The 19,497-nt window shown below is 39.4% G+C and overlaps 1 protein-coding gene across 3 annotated transcripts in view; it reads left to right on the top strand.

Annotated features, from left to right (window-relative positions):
• The first annotated feature begins 1,969 nt into the window (after positions 1 to 1,969).
• Positions 1,970 to 19,497, top strand: part of LOC112119374 (glycogen debranching enzyme) — a 55,632-nt gene continuing 38,104 nt past the window's right edge. For 2 of the 3 annotated variants that reach the window (XM_024218007.3, XM_026655537.2), the window contains exons 1-11: positions 1,970 to 2,035; positions 2,409 to 2,558; positions 6,287 to 6,497; positions 7,706 to 7,872; positions 9,083 to 9,286; positions 14,266 to 14,447; positions 14,767 to 14,878; positions 15,648 to 15,768; positions 15,998 to 16,100; positions 16,203 to 16,300; positions 17,877 to 18,016. In XM_024218007.3, coding sequence (XP_024073775.1) covers positions 2,477 to 2,558; positions 6,287 to 6,497; positions 7,706 to 7,872; positions 9,083 to 9,286; positions 14,266 to 14,447; positions 14,767 to 14,878; positions 15,648 to 15,768; positions 15,998 to 16,100; positions 16,203 to 16,300; positions 17,877 to 18,016 — 1,420 coding nt within the window. In that variant the 5' untranslated portion in view covers positions 1,970 to 2,035; positions 2,409 to 2,476. Of the gene's footprint in view, positions 2,036 to 2,159; positions 2,329 to 2,408; positions 2,559 to 6,286; positions 6,498 to 7,705; positions 7,873 to 9,082; positions 9,287 to 14,265; positions 14,448 to 14,766; positions 14,879 to 15,647; positions 15,769 to 15,997; positions 16,101 to 16,202; positions 16,301 to 17,876; positions 18,017 to 19,497 lie in introns of those variants that run through there. The other variant, XM_024218009.2, reaches the window with a different exon arrangement.

Below are 19,497 nucleotides of genomic sequence, written 5' to 3'. Positions count from 1 at the left end.
TCCTTCTGCTCTTTTGGGGGTGCTTATGTATGGAAAAAAGTTGTTCTAATGGTGGTTTTATAGAGAATAAAATCTTTAAAATTCATAAATTTGAAAGCTTAATTTTTTTAAAAAATATTAAACCTGGTATATAAAGTTAGGAGTCATCTTGGTGATCTTTAGGAGAGTAATATATTATTTTAACTTAATAGGATACTAGTCTTTTTAGCTTGTTACAAAAATAAACATTTGAACAATGGAATTAAAAATATGCTTATTTACACTTTTTAGAATTCATTCACATCTCCCAACTAGGGTGACCAGATGTCCTAATTTTATAGGGACAGTCCTGACTTTTGGGTCTCTTTTCTTATATAGGCTCCTATTACCGCCCCCCATCCCAATTTTTCACATTTGTCTGGTCACCCTACTCCCAACACACAAACCTTTACTTTCCTGTAGTGGTGAAAGCATTCAGACACCACTCTAACTGCTTTAATTACTACAAGAACAGTTGCTTGCTCTGCTGCTTTGTGTGCTCTGTGAGGTACACAGTCTCTGTAGAAGAAGAGGAAGAAACCTTTCAACAATTATCTCCATTTTCTCTTCTGACTAGCTTTTTACTTATTACTCATTTCACTCAGCAACATGCTGCCTGTGCAAACATAAAAAGCACTAAACAGTCAGACAGTGACTGTAAATTGAGAAGTGTGTTTTTATAGTCCTCAGTAATGAAAATAGACTGACCTTCCCTAGCTGCAAGATTGACCTTTCTGGTGGTGTCAGTTAATGATAGATCAGTGGTGAGATGCTCGTAGCAACTGTTCTGACTATTTTGTTGCAATATTAAGCTGCTAAGGCAGTGATCAGAGAGGCTAGGTGACCATATTTCAGATTACAGTATTCTTCAGAAAACCATGAAAATGCCTTCACAGAAGTTGTGCAGTTTACAAAAGCAAAATTATGTATTGTACATGTAGTAGACATTTAAGGTTTCTTTCCTTCCTTACATTCTGGCTCAGTATAGATCCTTATACTTTAATCTTATCTGCTGGTGGTGTATACACCAGCTGACATCACCTTTTTACTATAGAGTATAGCAGAAGAACTGGAACCTATGGATGATTTTGTCCCCTGGAAGCATGAAGCAGTGTGCCTATTTACCACAGCTTCTGTCCACTGTCACCTTATCTGTGTGTACTGTATGCTGTCCCTTTTTCTGCTGAAAGAGCTTGTGGAGAATTTGGTGGTGTACAGAACATTAAATGATTAGGCCTTTAGTAAGAGACAACTCTGTGTGATGTGGTTTTGAAACAGGTTTAAAAAAACTTGTCAATTTAAATTTGTGTCCATTTTGCTATTAAGGACAGATTATATTACCAGAATATAATGGGGGGTGCTTTAATTTGTATAATATGCATACACCTACACCATGTTAAATTCATTGGCACAGTTAGTAGCAAGTATCCGTTAGAAAAACTGATTAATAGTAACACTACCTCCCCCCCATCTCTGAAAGCTTTTCGTGTCCAGGGACCTTAGAGTGAATTACACGCGGTGGAAGAAGACAGAACTGTGGAATGGGTACAGCTGCTGGGGCGGGCAGACAGATGATTAAAACTGTAGGGTTGGGGTAACTTCTCCTATAGGAGTGAGCGGAAGCTGCTGCGCCCTAGCTTGCCCTGTCAGCTCTCCCTCCCGACGTGCTAGGCGGAGATAGTTCACCCACAGGCGTCTGTTTTTAAATGAATACAGTAGCTAGCTGCACAGCATTTAAAATTATCCATTTCAAATCCCATCTCTCAGCAGCGCTCCTGCCCCGTGCAACCCCCTCTCTTCCCTCCGGCTACCATCAGCCGCTCCTCTCGCGGGAGCTCCGCCGCCCCCCGCCCCCCCGCCCCGTCAGTGTCTGGCCGCCGCAGAACCAATTAAGTTGTTGCGAGGCGGCAGGGCCTGGGCGGTGCGTGCCGGTGAGGTGAGGAGCCGCCCGGCCTGTGGCAGGCGGAGGCCCCTAGTGCTCGCAGCCGGTGCGGTGCTCGGCGCGGAGGAGCCGCCCGTGAGTAGCCCCGCGCCGGCAGCTCTTTATATAGCCCCTGGGGTGGGACGCGCTGCCAGGCGACTCCCCCGCCCCCTGCGCGCCCCGGCCGAGGGCGCATTGCACAGCGAGACTGACAGGCGCAGCCCCTCCACCTGCGCTGCAGCGCGACCCCGGCCGCCGCTCTCTGCCTGCGGCTCGGCCCTGCGCGCCGGGACTGGACCCCCCAGCTCCCGGGGCTGCCTCCCTCACCCCCCTGCCCAGGGGCTGCCTCCCTCCGCGCTTCTCCCCGGGCGCTCTGCAGGCTGGGCGATGTAAGTCTGGCTGCCGCGGGGCTGGGACTCCTTCCTGCTTTCGTGGCTGTTGACTTGGGGGGGGCTGTTTGTTTTTGTAGGGATCGCTCCTGTATTTCCGACATTAAGTGTCCCCCCTTGAAAGAGGCTAAGTCACCGGGCAGCAAAAATGCCCCCCAGTAACCAGACTCGAGTTTTGCTGCTGAACGCCATGGAAAAGCGGGAGAAGACCCTCTTCAGGCTTGAGCAAGGTCAGTGCTGACATGTAACGGCTCTGCTGTGCGCAGCGCCCGTTAGTAACCGAACGGAGAGTCTAGGCAGCTCTTAGGTAAGCCAGCATTGACATTCATTAATGAAAATGATGGTGGAGAGCTGGAGTTTTTCCCTCCCCCATCAGCTCTCTGACACACTCGCACTGTGTTCAGGTTAGTTGCTGTCCTCTGGCACTGTAGTGCTCTTTGTATGGTGTTGATTGTTTGTATGGTGATAGCTTTAGAGACCACAATCATGGATCAGTGGGTGACTAGCTGTCCCTATTTTATAGAAACAGTCCCGATATTTGGGGCTTTTTCTTATATAGGCTCCTATTACCCCCCACCCCCGTCCCGATTTTTCACACTTGCTGTCTGGTCACCCTGTCAGTGTGGGTTGTAAAACACTTTCAGGCTGAAAGGCAAATTGTATTAAAAAAAAATAGCAAAATCACTATTCCAATTAAATATGAGCCTAGTTTCAGACTGCACCTGAAGGATGGTATAATTATAGCACTCCCATATCCATCACTACTTCAGTCCCTGTCTTTGCTATTTATAAAAGTTTTCATAATCCAACTTTTTTTGTGCAGTACTAAATCTATTATGTACAAATCCCATGTCTTAGTTGTAGGGGTATGAATTATATTTGTCTTCAATCCTCTTTTGGGTCACTGGTAAGATTTGGAAAGACATGTTTATGTACTAAATTCATTACAGCAATGCTGTAATTTGCAATGATTTCTCATGTTAGTAAGTACTTGGAATTATTTTTATTTTTAAGTATACCCATCAACCTGTTAGTGAAAGGTATATTTGGCCCAGTATCATCTTGGTCAGCAATCTCAGCCAATGAACTGTTTAAGATGAAAATGTTATCTGATATCTTTATTCTTTCTTGCATACTGCTTTTTTTTTAAAGGGGCAGCAGTAAAAGTTTTAACTTTCACCAGGAAGATTTAAAAAATATTGTCCAAGAATGGTTGATTTATGAATTTACCATACTTTCAAAATACTTTCAGAACAGCACAACTTTTTTTTACCCTTCTATAAAACTAGAAGTCTGCTTAAATACTTAGATTTCAGAATTTGCTGAATGATTAGTATGTGAATTTACCAGAAACTTTTATCATTAATGAACAAAGTGCAGAGTCTGTTCTGACCTCCTTATTAACTTTTCTTCAGGCTATGTAAGCTTTGTTTGGAGGCCGCTGAAGATTTGAAAGCCATACATTTCAAATTGCCTACGTTGATAGCTAGTTGAGGGAGAGAGTAGCTAATTTAGGCAAAGCATTCCTGGTATCAGTACTGTTACTATAGGGAGTAAGATATCTAAGGCCTATAACCCTGTAGCCTGATCTAATTTTAGCAGACTCAATAAGGAAATCTCACTATAGTCTTGACGAGAAATTGCCTGAACTTTCTGAGGGCACATCTTCACTAGCAATGTTAAAGCGCTGCTGCGGCAGCTCTTTAATGTGCCTTGTGTAGTCGCACCACCTCCACGAGAGGAACAGCTACCAGTGCTGGGAGCGCGGCTTCTAGCGCAGGTGCACTGTCTACACTGGCACTTTACAGCGCTGAAACTTGCAGCACTCGGGGGTGTTTTTTCACACCCTTGAGCAAGAAAGTTGCAGCACCGTAAAATGCCAATGTAGACAAGCCCCAAGAGTGATTTTTGTGTACAATTTTTGCAACCAAGTTAGCTATGTTTTTAGTTGATAGGCACCCAAATCCTGAAACTACACCTCTACCCCAATATAACGTGACCCGATATAACACGAATTCGGATATAAAGTGGTAAAGCAGCTCTCCGGGGGGGGAGTGGGCGGGGCGGGGCTGTGCACTCCGGCGGATCAAAGCAAGTTCGATATAACGCGGTTTCACCTATAATGCGGTAAGACTTTTTGGCTCCCAAGGACAGCGTTATATAGGGGTAGAGGTGTATTATGTGTTTGGAGGGTATTTTTTCCCCCCTCTTTTTTTTATGTTTAGTGGATGATAGGGTATGTAATGTACTGTAAACTTCATTGGCATGGGCTATTTACATGTACTTGGATAGCTGGACTCTGATATTTGGTTGTGCTGGCACAATTCCATTTGTTGAGCAACTTTTTTATTTAATCAGGATAGTGTGATTCAGTTGTTAAACTTTTTTACATGTTACAGCACAATTTTAAACTCTTTTTCTAATACATGATTGGTTTACCTGTTCTTTAGACTACATGTAGAACTTTCTTACCAGGAAGACAAGATAGCCAAGAGTATTTTGCTTTTTAACTGAAGAATGAATAAAAAAGCACTCTTTTAAAAAAGTCATGGATTCTAAGATCCTGGTCCTGCAATTGACTGTCCGTTGAAGTCACTATGGCCCTGCAGGGTTGCATGGCTGTATGTGGGTGTAGTCAGTTGCAAGGTTGAGGCCTCAATCAGTAATGGTTGCTGCCTTGCAAGTGCATTTGTCAAGTTTTACTCATGTGAGCAGACCAGGCTTTTAAGGCCATGATACTACAGTCCGATTCATTCAGGCACACACATGCACTGAGACCTGTTGGCTTAAATGAAATTCCATGTGAACAAGTGGATTAGATTATAGAATTGGGGACAAATGTTTTCATTTTAGGGTATTAAGGCTTCAATCTTGCAATTTACAATTTGTGGATGAGCTGTTGCACCCAAGAAGAGTCCCATGGAAGTCAGTGGGGCTCCATACAAGTATAGCTGTAAATTGCAAGAGTGGGGCCTTGGTCTGTAACTTCATTTATATTTTCAAAAAATGTAAAGGTTTTTGGATTTGTTTAGTTGAATATTCCATGAAATGTAAAAATATCTAAAATATTTTCATTTTCAAGTTTGGTCTTCTACTTTTCACAAATACCTATTTTCCCAGTTCAGTTAAATTTAAAGAATGAGTGTCAACTTAGAACCTTGTCAGTTTAAAAAAAAAAAAAAAAAAAAAGGTAAAAACTAAATTCAGGTGCTACGTATTCCCAAGTTCCTGTGCCAGTATATGTGGTTTGAGAGTCATATTTTCCTGTTGTGCTTTTATATTTAAGAATTATTTTCTTTCTCTGTTATGTGAAAGATTCACATAAATATGAGAAACTGACAAGACAGAAAATGCTTTCAAGTGCACAAAGAGAAACAGACTAGAGAAAAATAGCTTTTTTCCTTCACTTTGTTTTTCATGTCAATTATAGTAATGTTGGGTGTTACACGTAACAAAAATAGGTAAAATATGGGCTTTAAGTTGACATTTAAATTAAATAAAAAATGTGTGTACCGCATCTCTCTATATTATGTATTAAAATGAGGTGACTGTTTAGATTGTAGTACTCCTGTCACCTCACAGTTCTTCCAAAACTGTAATAAATAACTTTTCCCAGGCATTTTTTTGTTACTGTATTGTATTTGAGCAGAAATAGAAATAAAGTGCTCTGAAGCGGGATAATTAGTTTCCCATTTCAAGGTTCTGGTTGGTTTTGAATGGTAACACCAGCAGAGAAGCAGAAATAATTATTACAGCATCATTATCTGTTGATGAGAAATGGCAGTAAAATAAAAACATTCTCTTAAGTTTACACCCAATACACCTATTTAGAATTATGGTACCCATCTATTAACTTAAAATCTTCATATTGTGAATCACAATAGTAAACCAAAAGATTTAGTCTTTAATTTTAATAATAAATGAGATTTTTTTTAAACCCATTCTCTTTTCTGTTGAGGTTTTGAACTGCAGTTCCGACTGGGCCCAACATTACAAGGCAAGCATGTTACAGTGTACACTAATTACCCAGCTTCTGGAGAATTATTCTATCGCCGCAAGTTCAGGGCACTGTCATGGCACAACCCAACAGGAAAAGAAGATGATTCTGACAAATACTGTAAACTGGATCTCCAAATTTCTGGATCATACCAGTATTATTTCAGTCATGAGTAAGTGGAGCTTTTTACATATGAAAAACTGCAGTCTTCCCCTCACTACTCCATGTATCTCAGTCTTGACCTAGGAGAACTATGAGGTGTAAGAGGATAATTCAGTTTCCATATCAGTGCAGTCATTGGCTTCTGCAGAGGACTGCCCACAAAGGATGCAAGTTTTTGATGTTGCAGTGTTTTGGGGAGTACTCGGAACAAATTTAATCATCTATTTGTTTATGAATTTTGGAAAGGCAATCCATGCCTGCAAGGTTTCAAAGTCAGCATTCTAATGGTACAAATAATTAATTAATAGACTTGGAAGGTTGTGAGAGATCAGACATTAAAATAAGTAGTCTTTCTTGCATATCTTCAGGTTTTGTTCCACTCAGTTCTGACCTATAGCTGCTACCAGAGCTAGAAATCATTATGTTCAAAACCTATGCAACGTTAACCCATTCATCTCTAACTTCAGTGATTTTTTTTTTGAGGTCTTGAGACAGTGTAAGACTAAAAGTAAGATGGTAATCAGAATTCAGGTTTTTTTATAAAATCTAATGCAATCAATCAATCTGTAGTGTATTGTACCTCACCTATTACCATTGTTTAAGAGCTGATAGCTTTGGGACCATTGTGGCTGATCGGGACCATCAGAATCTTCCAGGTTCTCAGCCTGGACCAGAAATCAGAGGAAAAATTGATCCCTGTTTATAATTTTTCACCATCGGCTATATTTCCTCTAATCATGTTTTGAGAATACTCGTATTCATTCTATTAAAAAGTTGCTGAGTAGAGGAATGGGGGAAGGGGTTAAGAATACTTGGCACCTCATAGGTTCAGTCACTGTTTTTGACCCCAATCTAATCCATGCAGGCTGATTGTCATATATTCACAAAGCCACATTGAAATCCATAGGACTTCAAACAGTCCTAAAGGTCTTGCATGGATCCAACTGCAGGACTGAGGTCTTTTGTATGTTCTTTCTCCAGAAAAAGGCCTTGTTGTAAATTTCAGAGGCAGAACATGAAGTACATTTTGAGTCTAAATGCATCCATAAATTGGGGAAATGGTGGGAACTACTCTGAGTTTGAAAGATTGGTAACTGTTTTGTGGCTAAGATGGGATGACTTTAAACTACCAGATTGTGGATTGGCTTCTGGTGTTAGAAATGGCTGGTGCAATGGGCATTTGCTTTTCCAGTGTTTAATAGACTCAATTTATTTTAGAAATGAGAAAAGTGGTGGAGGTTACATAGTTGTGGACCCTATTTTGCGTGTTGGAGCTGATAATCAAGTATTGCATTTGGACTGTGTTACACTCCAGACATTCCTAGCTAAGTGTCTGGGACCATTTGAGGAATGGGAAGATCGTCTTAAAGTTGCAAAAGAATCAGGTAATAACCACATACTCTGTAAAGGTAATTTTTAAGGGATACAGCTTATATTTATACTGTTTATGTTCTACCAGTATCTGTTACACAGTTCATATATCTTTTTGTAGTTTGCAGTTTAAGTTATGAAAATAGTTATGAAACTGAATTCAATGTTAAACATATAATAGCGCAAACCAGTCTGATTTACTAAAATATTTGCTTTGAAAGACAAGTATTTGGGAATTCCTTTAAAAACGTGATCTAAATTTTTAGATTGTTTGTTTGATTTGTTTCACATAGATGTGAAGTTGGTAGAATTGATTGGAATGGTGGACAGGAGGTGGGGATAAATCTCAGCTGGGAAGAGTGGTTTAAATCTTACCTTAAAACAGGGGCGGGCAAACGTTTTGGCCTGAGGGCCGCATCGGGTTTCTTAAATTGTATGGAGGGCCGGTTAAGGGAGGGGGTCATGGCCCGGCCCCCAACTCCTATCTGCCCCGTCCAACCCCCCCGTTCCCTGACAGCCCCTCTGGAACCCCTGCCCAATCCACACACACCCCGCTCCCTGTCCTCTGACTGCCCCCAGACTCCCGCCGCCCCATCCAACCCCTCCTCTCATTCCTGATGGCCTGCCCCCAGAACCCCTGCCCCGACTGCCCCCTGCTGCCCCATCAACCCCCCATCCTTCCTGACTGGCCCCCGGGACCCATACCCCCATTCAACACCCTGTTTCCCCCTGACCACCATCCACACCCCTGCCCCCTGACCACCACCCCGAACTCCCCTGCCCTCTATCCAACCCCCCACCCCACCCCCTTACCGCACTGCCTGGAGCACCGGTGGCTGGCAGCACTACAGCCGCGCTGCCCGCTGCCACCACGCAACACAGAGGGTCAGGCCGGGCTCCGCAGCTGCGCTGCCCCAGGAGCTCACAGCCCCGCCACCCAGAGCATTGCGACGGAGCGAGCGAGCTGAGGCTGCGGGCGAGGGGGGACAGCGGGGGAGGGGCCGGGCCGAGCCTCCCAGGCCAGGGGCTCGGAGGCCGGGCCGGATGTGGCTCACGGGCCGTAGTTTGCCCCCGCTCCCCCCCCTGCCCTAAAACTTTTCTTAGTTACGTGAAAAGTTTTGTTTTCAGTACATACTATGATTATACAGTTTATCATAGAATTTCCTCATCTTCATTGTAACGTTTTTCTTGTATTAACAAATAGTTTCCTTGTCATTTTTGTAGGTTACAACATGATTCATTTTACGCCATTGCAAAAACTTGGATTATCTAGATCATGCTACTCTCTGGCTGATCAGTTAGAAGTAAATCCTGACTTTTCAAGCCCAAATAAAAAGTGTACTTGGAGCAATATAGGAAACCTAGTGGAAAAAATGAAAAATGAATGGAATATGCTTTGTATAACAGATGTAGTCTACAATCATACTGGTATGATTTTTGTTATACTATCTTGGTGCTTTTTATTGCCAACTCAGTAACACGGTCAAAGCTAATCTGGTTATTCCACTATTCCATGATTTTTTCCCTTGAATAGACCTTTTAAAAGGCTTTTTAAGGAACTTGTTCTTTATCTGCCTTCTGAACCCCTTAAGTCTAGGGCATCTCTTGTGTCTGTCAGGGAGAGTTGTGTCTATTAAAATGGCAAAATGAGAATTCTTTTTCGGTGCTTAAAGCATTAAAAATCTAAGGAGATCCTCATACGTTGTTTCTATCTCTAGAACACCAATATGCATGTCTATGTCTTCATAATACTAACTGTGTGTGTGTGTGTGTGTGTGTGTGGATGTATATGTGTATATATATACATACCGCAGGGAATTGTTCAGGCATAAATTCACTGGATTACACTGTTTAACAAGTGTAATGTTCTTCACTGTTTAAAAAAAAAACCACAACAACTTTAGGATACTATTATCAGAGGGAGGAAGAAAGAAAAGCAGAAGTGGGGGTGAATGGGGGGTGATGGTGAGAGAAGGTATGGAACAGGTCCATATAATACTTTGAAAAGAAGACACGTTCAAAGAATATGATCTCGACATTAGTAACAGGATCAATTTTGTATCCAATAATTATGAAGTCTAATTATTCCACATAATAGTGCAAAAATAGATCATATCTTCTCAGCCATTAAAAACTTTGCTTGGTTAGATATACATGCATTTTAAAAGGTTCCATGATTTTATTTTGTTTGCTGCTGATAAACTAATATTGGTGGTCATTCTTTTTTTATATAAGTTGGTGAAAAAGATTTCAGTTGGAATATTTTAATTCTAAGCCTCTTTTAGGAAGCTTCTTAATAATTATTTGACTAATTAAAATAATTTGATAGACTATTTAGCTGTTTGCATATTCAAAAAAAGCAGGCTTAGTTCCATGCAGTACTCTTAAATAATTGAATGTCTGATAACAGGATCAGCAATAAAATGGTTAAACATGTTAGTGTCATAATCATTTTCTTTAAATGAAATGCAGCTCTGTGTAAAGCAAACAAAACTTGCAGTTTATTTCTTTTGAGCTAGCTATCCTCGCACACAACAAACGCTACTGGCCTAGTCTAGTATTCTTGCCACAATAAGCTTTTTTTAAAAATATAGATTAAAAATTTGGGCCCTGATTCTACAACTTCTCATGCATGTGTGTAACTTGTGTGTTTGCAGGACTGGGGCCTTATAATGTCCTCACAACACCAGATGAGAATTTTATATTTTAACAGCTGTAACCACAGTTCTCCTGCACCATTCTGTAGCTACCAGCCCTGTTTATCAATTCTGTCTTCTTTCTCTGCCTAGCGTGTATGTGCATTGCAGTTTAGGGAAATGTTTCCCATTTCCCTATAGCCAGAATGTCTTCAGTAGCACTTAAATTTTTGTGGTAAATCAAACTAGTCATCAGAGTCAACGCTTATTTGAGATGAAAGGGAAAAGTCTGAGTGCTATTGTTTGTGCATCTGGCTTCACACTCAAAAAGACAACATTGCATTAATTTCAGTTCTGAAACTAATCTTCACAACAAAATGGGCTAATAAACTTCTTCCTTCCTTCCTCTTTTCTTTTCTTCCTTTCTTTTTTTTAAATGAAGTTTATATTATGGTGAATATACTACTACATCTGTGAATTTCTCTAATCAGATATACATATATTTTTCCCGTCTATTTCATTTCACAAAACAAGAATAGTTTGTCAAGCATAATGCTGTGTGTCTAGTGTTCCTCTAGAAATAAGTTTCTCTCACTAAATTCCAATTATTGAGAGGATTAATCTTCAAAGCAATTCCTTTATCGCAATGGTTAGAAATGTTTTCATTTCCCCTCTGTAGGCTAGAAAGGCAGTTTCTCAGAATCAAGTGAAAAGTTGTCCTTTTGCTGCCTTATATTTTGTTGGAAAGAATCAACCATTTCTGAGGCAAAAGGAGAAGTCTTTCTTAGAAGCATCTATCATGCTTTTTGCTCATCTATGCAGAATAGGATAACTTTGCTTTTTAAAGAAAAAATATTTTTCATACAGATGTCTGAGGTAGTATGTATGTTGAATAAAACCCCGAATAAAATATTTACAAGTGAAGTTTTTAAAGGCCCGAGGTAATGTTGCTTTGTGGTACTTTCAAGTGAGCAGGCTGCTTTTAGTTGTGGATGGCAGAGTTCCATATTTATAAAGGTCAAATAGTCAATGCCAAGTTCTAAATGATATTGAGATGAAATGGTAGAGGTCACTTTGAACAAGAAAGAACTATACATACTATAGGGTCAGCAGTAGTTCTGTTTCTTTTCCTTTGATATAAAAAAGAAACCAACCCCCTGTGACGGGTTCGGTCACAGAAACCCCCTTGGGACTGCCACCTGATATGTTGAGACTATCTTTGAGCCCATTTTCCCTGGCAGCTTGGGACTTCAGTACCCTGTCTTGTTGAGCCAGACATGCTAGCCTGCTGCAAACATGGACCTAGGTCTGAACCACGTCCCCCCCAAAAGCTGCAGACTTAACTTAAAACAGCTTAAGAAGTGCTCCTGCCTCTAGCACCCAGACACCCAGTTCCCAATGGGATCCAAACCCCAAATAAATCCATTTTACTCTGTATAAAGCTTATACAGGGTAAACTCATAAATTGTTTGCCCTCTATAACACTGGTAGAGAGAGATGCACAGCTGTTTGCTCCCCCAGGTATTAATTACTTGCTCTGGGTTAATTAATAAGCAAAAGGTGATGTTAAGTATAAAAAGTAGGATTTAAGTGGTTCCAAGTAATAACAGATACAACAAAGTAAATTACCAAGGAAAATAAAACAAAAAACGCAAGTCTACGCCTAATACAGTAGGAAACTAAATGCGGGTAAATCTCACCCTCAGATGTTCCAATAAGCTTCTTTCACAGACTAGACTCCTTCCTAGTCTGGGTCCAGCAATCACTCATCTCCCCCCCCCCCCCCCCCGTAGTTACTGTCTTTTGTTCCAGTTTCTTTCAAGCATCTCTTTGGAGTGGAGAGCCAGCTGAAGACAAAATGGAGGGGTTTCCAGGGCCTTTTATATTCTATCTCTTGTGGGTGGAAACCCCTTTGTTCTCCTGTGCTAAATCACAGTAACAGGATGGAGTCTGTAGCCACCTGGGCAAATCACATGTGTATGAATGGTGTCGGCCTGCAAAAAGCTGAATCATTGTTTACATGTTAGTTTGAAGTTCCCAGGAAAACTCAGATGTGGATTGGCGTCTCCCAAAGTCCATTGTCAGTTAAGTGTTTCTTGACTGGGCACTTACTGAGAATAGTCCTTTCTCAAGAAGCTGACCAAATGCTTCACTGAGGCTACTTAGAAGTAAACAAATACATAGCCAATATTCATAACTTCAAATATAAAAATGATACATGCATACAAATAGGATGAATATATTCAGTAGATCCTAACCTTTGCAAAGATATGTTACATGGCATATCTAGCATAAAACATATTCCAGTTATGTCATATTTACACTCAGAAGCGTATTTCTATAAAGCATTATGGGGTGCAAGGTCACCTCCCCCCCAAAAAACCCCAACAAATCCTCAAAAACAGTTAGTAATTTTTATTAATCAGCCCATGTTTGTGGTTCCATTATGATGTAGGGGATTTTGACTCTTCCTTAATATTTATTCCACTTGTTTACCAAGGTTAGAAAATTACTTCTGGATAGTAACTGACACCATTCCTTTTTCCTCTTTCTTTGAGTTAGGTACCACATTTGATTTACTTCAGTCTCCCATGACTCTACTAAAACAATTCAGTGCTAAGAAAACCCACATCTAAAAGTCCTGTAAGAATTATACAGAGGTGAAACCAATAATGTTGAATGAAATTGCTCCCAGAAAAACCCTGTAGAATTTAATAGTGATGATTTTTGTTTGGTTGTTGAGCCATTCTATAGCAATTATAATGCTCTATTAAATTACATAGACTAGTTCAAAAGATCCCATGAAAATAATCATTTTCTATGAAGCTGTGTCTAAGACTTTTCCATGAGGAAAGAGAAATGAAGAAATGGGAATTAGATGCTTTCTTTTCTCCTCTTCCATATTCCCCCAGTGACTTATAATCTCTTCCATCCTTTAAGTGTACCCACTGTTACTACAGGCGTAGCCCTGTGTATACTGCAGTGGGTTGCACTCAAATTCTGTGATAAGGACTCCTTGATTTCTGTATTGTTCATTTTTAATTTTATTTAAAAGAAAAATCAGTGTTTTTCTCTATGCTGCCACAGAATGCTACTGCATAGCTTTGTCTTAGAAAACAGGAGTGGTGATGAAGGAGTCTTACTTGAACTGTCATTCAGCTTGCTGCATGCACCAGAGGGAAGGATGTGCTTATTACTCTGTAGCAGTGTTCTGTAATGAAGATTTATGATTTGCCTCCCTTCCCATCACCCCATCTAGTCCAGTGGCCTGATAAGTTTATTTACAGCATAGGGTCATATATACATCCTCCACTCTGGGTTCACCTTTCCTCTATCCTCCCAGGCATCCAAATCACTACTCTAAAGGTTCTGTTTCTTTGGAACATCTTGTGTCTTTAGGCCATTTTTAGCACCGTACTTGGGGAGAAATGATATTCTTGATCTTAAACATATCAAGGGGGCTATTCTGAGAGAAATAATGCCCAGCAACCAGTGTGTGTTATTTTGCAACAAAAAGTGTAAAATTCTCTCTGCTATACTAGAAGTGGTACCTGTTTGTCTACTGACTTTTTATAGTCCTATCAAAGATGTTAGTGGAATGCAAGCTTTCACATGGCCTGATTCTGCATTAACTGAAGTCAAACCTTCAATTGGGAAAGGAACTGATTTTACCTCCTGTGCTATCCTAAAGTTTTGGTCCTAAGATGTTTGTATGAAACAGTTAAATAATTCATCTTGTTTAATTATTTTTTTCTCCTCTTCTTAAATAAGCTGCTAACAGCGAATGGATTAGGGTGCATCCAGAATGTGGTTATAATCTTGTAAATTCTCCCCACCTGAAACCAGCCTGGATATTAGACAGGGCTCTCTGGCATTTAAGCTGTAGTGTGGCTGAAGGGAAATACAGAGATAAGGGGCTGCCTCCTTCAATTGAAAATGACCATCACCTGAATGTAAGTAAATGAGAAATATAGCATTTTACTTTGTAATAACAATAAACAATGTAACTGGATGAAGAAATGTTTAGTTCTTTATATTGTGGTAGTGCTTAAAATGTGCTGATGTTTTTCAAACCTATAGGAAGACAGTTCCTGCCCTGAAGAGCTTATTTTTTTAATTGCAACATTTAATAGTTTTATAGGACTTGCGTATTGTAAAAGTAACTTTTTTTTTTTTTTTTTTTTTTTTTTTTTTTTTTTTTTTTTTTTTTTTGTGGTTTGTTTTTTTTTTTTTTTTTTTTTTTTTTTTTTTTTTTTTTTTTTTTTTTTACAGTGTATCCGTAAAATAATTTGGGAGGATATTTATCCCAAGATAAAACTATGGGAATTTTTCCAAGTAGATGTTAACAAAGCTGTGCAGCAATTTAAAACCCTTCTGACTCAAGGTAAAAACATGCCTGTTACACATAAGGATTACTTATACTTCAGTGTGTTATGTTTATCTGCTGTTGGGCAAACCTTGTATGTAAACGATAAACACAGTGGGGTGGGGAGGAAAAAAACAACGTGGGAAGTCTTAACTTAGACGATGTGTTGAAGGCAATAGTTTGCCAGCTCATTCATCTACAAAAAAGCTTTGGTAGAAGAAAGTAGGAATTGAAAACATACGTGTGTGTGTTTTCCACAATTTAATTCATGCTATAGCATGGAAAATTAGATATATATAATTCTTCTGAAATATTTGTATTGTAATATGGAGACTATCTAAAATAGTACAACATATGAGACAGGTTAGTAGTAGTTAGTGGACAGTATTGCAAGAAACCCACAGAGTATAGTGGGTTTTGGTTTTGTTGATGTGTGGGGGAGGCTTTTTTTGGTGTTGGTTTTCTGTTTGGTTTGCATCTGAGCATGTATTCATCTTGAACACTATCAATTCTGACAAACTTATTTTTGTATCTTTCATCAATATTCACAATTGACAAGTACTTTAAAGACTACTTTGTCTAAGAATTGAGCTGAAATCCTGACCCTACTGAAGTCAATACGTGTTTTTGCAATTAACTTCAGTAGACCTGGTTTTTCTCCCTTATTGTCTATATTTCAGTTTCTAGGTAAACTGGAACAGCAAAAACTGTATTCTTTGTTTAAGATTTATTCTGTGTGTTGTAAACTTCCACTCTACAACATTTTGTTTTCAATTTTTTTCTTCAGGTAACAGGCAAACTAAATCTGATCCAAACCAACATCTTCAAATAATTCAGGATCCTGAATATAAGCGACTTGGCTGTACTGTAGACATGAATATCGCATTGGCAACATTCATACCACATAGGTACTGTAATATTGGGTTTGTACAAGAGAAAGTGAACCTTAACTTTAAACTGAAAAATCTAGTATGATGATATGCTCTGGATGGGGGAGGGAATTAGAATTTTCATTCATCAATATTTGAGTTACCTTTGATTATAAATATATGTATTTTTAAAATTTAGGAGCTTTAGACAGGTGTATAGTGATATCTGAACCTAATGGCTTTTAATTGCTGTTTTTCTCTTGTTTAGCAATGGGCCAGCTGCAATAGAAGAATGCTGTAACTGGTTCCAAAAGAAAATTGAAGAATTAAATGCTGAGCAGTTGCAGCAAACTGCCTACCATCAAGAACAGGTCTTATTAATGTTGCACTTAAATGTTGAATTCTTGCTTTCTATTATAAATAATAATTTATTATATTTTATTGAAATAACACTTAATTTAATGTACTTCCAGGCAGTCACTTGTCTTCTGGAGACTGTGGTTTATGAGAGACTGGCTGACCATGGTCCTAAACATGGTTCTATTAGTAGGAAATACCCTTTAGTTACCAGGTATTATGTCTTTGTCTTCCTCTCAAAAACCCATTTAAAAATTTTTCTACTTTCTTCGATTGACTAGAACTTCTAGATTTGATGTTACATACGATATTGTCGGCCTGACTCTGATCATCTTTAAGGCCAGGTCCTACATGGAACTGATCGCTGTCATGAACTTCAGCAGTCCTGCTGAACACCTTGCAGGATTTGACCTTTACACTGATATAAGTTAGGAGTAACTCCCCTTAGGTCAATGGAGTAACAACTGTGTAAGAAGAGAAGAATCAGGCCTTATATCTTAGAAACCAAACTATGTGGAACTTATTTTAATTGAGGAAGTATGAATTTGAAACTTCAGCTTTATTTCAGCAAGGGTTAGTGTTTCTTTTGTAAACTGCTTGTGCAAGTTGCACTTATGGAGGAGAGACCATCTCTGGTGAGGTGAATGCAAAATTCAGTAAAACTAAACCTCACCTTCTTATCATAACCACATCGAATGCCTTACTTATAGTAATTGGCTTCATAGCTACTCTAATTTTAAGACTAAAATCTTCTGTTTTGAAAATGAAATTTTGTAAGCCAGTAGTTCACATTCTGAGCTACACTGTAAGCCTTCGCAGCTCTTTCCCCATCTTTCCCCTCCTCCCTTACCCACACAGATGGACAAATGGTCACTTAGTAAGACTAAGCACTGATAATGCTTTGTTAGCAACTTCGTTAGCAATGACTGAACTTGATAAGAATTGTGGGTAAAATCCTACCCCCAAAATAGTGGGCCTCAGATGGCTCTATAGAAGACAGTGTAGTGTTCAGGACTCCATTGAAATCCAAGGGATTTTGCATGATGTTCATATAGCGCTCATCTGAGGGGACCAGGGAAAATTACACCAGGTTGCCCTTGCAACATAAGCTGCATAGTGGAGCTTTGCAAGGGTGTGAAGTGCAGCCTGAGGGAAATTGGGTGTGCAGGGGATCCGTTGTGTGGTGCTGTTAGAATCTTTGCATCACTGTGGAAGTAGTGCAGTACTGCTGTACAGTGCAGTACGGTAGAGAGGATACAATGACCCAAAATCCCTACTTATTGAGCATAATTTGGAATATGGAATAAAACTTAAATTGAACTACTTACATGCATAAAATTAAGGATGTGCATGAGTGTTTGCAGGTTTGGGATCTTAAATCCAGATTTTTGAAAGGTATTTAGGCATTGCTGTGCTCAGTGGTGCAATCCATAACTGATTTAGGTGTCTAAATCTAATTTTCAAAAGAGAGTTAGGCATTTAGGAGCCTAAATTCCATTGTCTGTAAACACCTACATACTTTTAAAAGTATGGGCCTTCGTCTTCAAAATATCAGTGAACTATCACATTTCAGCAGTTTATCTTGTCATCCCAAGTTATCCTGCTATGTTGCAAAACAGAAAACAGCCCTTCATTTATGTTCTAGCAATAGCAGATACTTTTTACAATGAATAAAAACTAGGTCTTCATGCAACTTATTGGTTGATATAAGGGAGGAGGTATTTCAGTTGTCTTCAAAAATTAAGACAAACTAAAATGCACTTTAAAATAAGTGTTTGTGCAATCTCTAGATACTTTACTTACCCATTTAAAGAGATGGCCTTGGAAGAAGAAGAACTTCTGATGCATCAGCCTGATAAAGCTTGTCACTTCTTGGCTCATAACGGTTGGGTAATGGGAGACGATCCTCTGAGAAACTTTGCTGAACCAGGTTTGTGAACTGAACTTCAAATCACTTTATAAACAAAGCAAAAAGGGCATTTTTCTGGATCTATCTCAACACAGTTCCAAATTTTAATTTAAAATTGTGCCAGTATATAGCATTTGTGTTCCCATTCAGCATGCTAGTGACACTAAAAATTCGTCCGGATTTAGAGAGCAAGTCTTTCAATGTAGATAACAGTCAACAGCACCCAGAGAATGAAAAGTTATCTTTCCATGTTTATAGCAAACACTGGTAGTACCTACTATAGTTTAAGCTGCAAAACACTTTACTTTCTGAATAGGTAAGAATGGGCTTATGTTATGATCGTGATTTTCTGAGACCTTCACTTTTTTTAAATGAAATTTTCTATGCTTCGTGTCTCTACTTGAAGGGATGCAATTTAAGTTTAAACATATCTTTCCTGGCATTTGAGATAGGAGAACTGAACATAATATTTCCTCCCACTTTTTTATTCTGACTGCATTTTTCTATATAGATAACTCAAATACATTCAAACTTTGAGGGCCAGATCCTCAGTTTTGCCTTCAAGGTACCCTCCACCCCACAATTGTCTTAAAATAAAAGCTACAGGTGATCTGAGAATTTATTTGGAGAAAACTCAGAGCAGTGAAAGTTTTTGTCTAGTGCAATGGAGTTTTAATTCCAATTCAGGAACCAAACTGTATCTTCACCTGCACAGTCTGGTCTCTGATCTTGGATTCTCTTATTCCCTACCCCCTCTGGAAGTTTTGCTAACGACTAAACTGAGAACATTGATGTCAGTGCTAAAGGAAGGAGTGGGGAAGCTCCGTAAATCTAGCTGATGGACAACATCACGGCAACTGTTCACTCTTAAAGTGAGACTCATAAATTTACTGAGTGCCTGTCAGAGCTCTGCCAATAGGCACTTTCAGTATGTGGCTCTTAATTGTTGCAGAATAATTGACTTCCTTTTTTTCTGTATATATTCTCTTTAAAAGTCAAGGCATAGCTGAAGATAATACATGTTTGTCCAGTGTGGAATTAATTCTTTTTTACTCATTCTTCAGTTGGCTGACCTGTCCTGTTGGCAAATATACACGTATTTGGCTAGTGTAGTTGTCTCCCATTGTCTAGTTTTCACTAAATGGGTGAAATCTTGGCCCCATTTGAAATCAATGGGAGTTTTACCATTGAATTTGGGGGTTCCAGGATTTCACCCGGGTGTTTTAAGATACTTGTGTCTCAATATATGACAATCCTTTGTATTCTCCATTAAACCAGTTTGCCTTAAGTGGCCACTAACCCCATGACTTTCACACTTCCATTGATCAGACATTGTGTGGTGATGCACAAGTAACTGCAGTGCAGGCTGTCAGTGTGTCATAGCTGTCCTTTTTCTGTGATAGCAGTTAACAGGTACTTGCTAGGACCGAAATGTTTGGAGGGAAAAAATTCACAATGAGGCACAACCACAGAAATAGTAAAAGGAGATGTTTGAAGTGATG

This window comes from Terrapene carolina, unplaced genomic scaffold (genome assembly GCF_002925995.2).
Source record: "Terrapene carolina triunguis isolate 2854851 unplaced genomic scaffold, T_m_triunguis-2.0 Scaffold210, whole genome shotgun sequence".
Lineage (NCBI taxonomy): Eukaryota > Metazoa > Chordata > Testudines > Emydidae > Terrapene > Terrapene triunguis.
The sequence above is the reverse complement of the archived record's forward strand: the minus strand, read 5'-3'. Positions and strand labels throughout refer to the sequence as shown.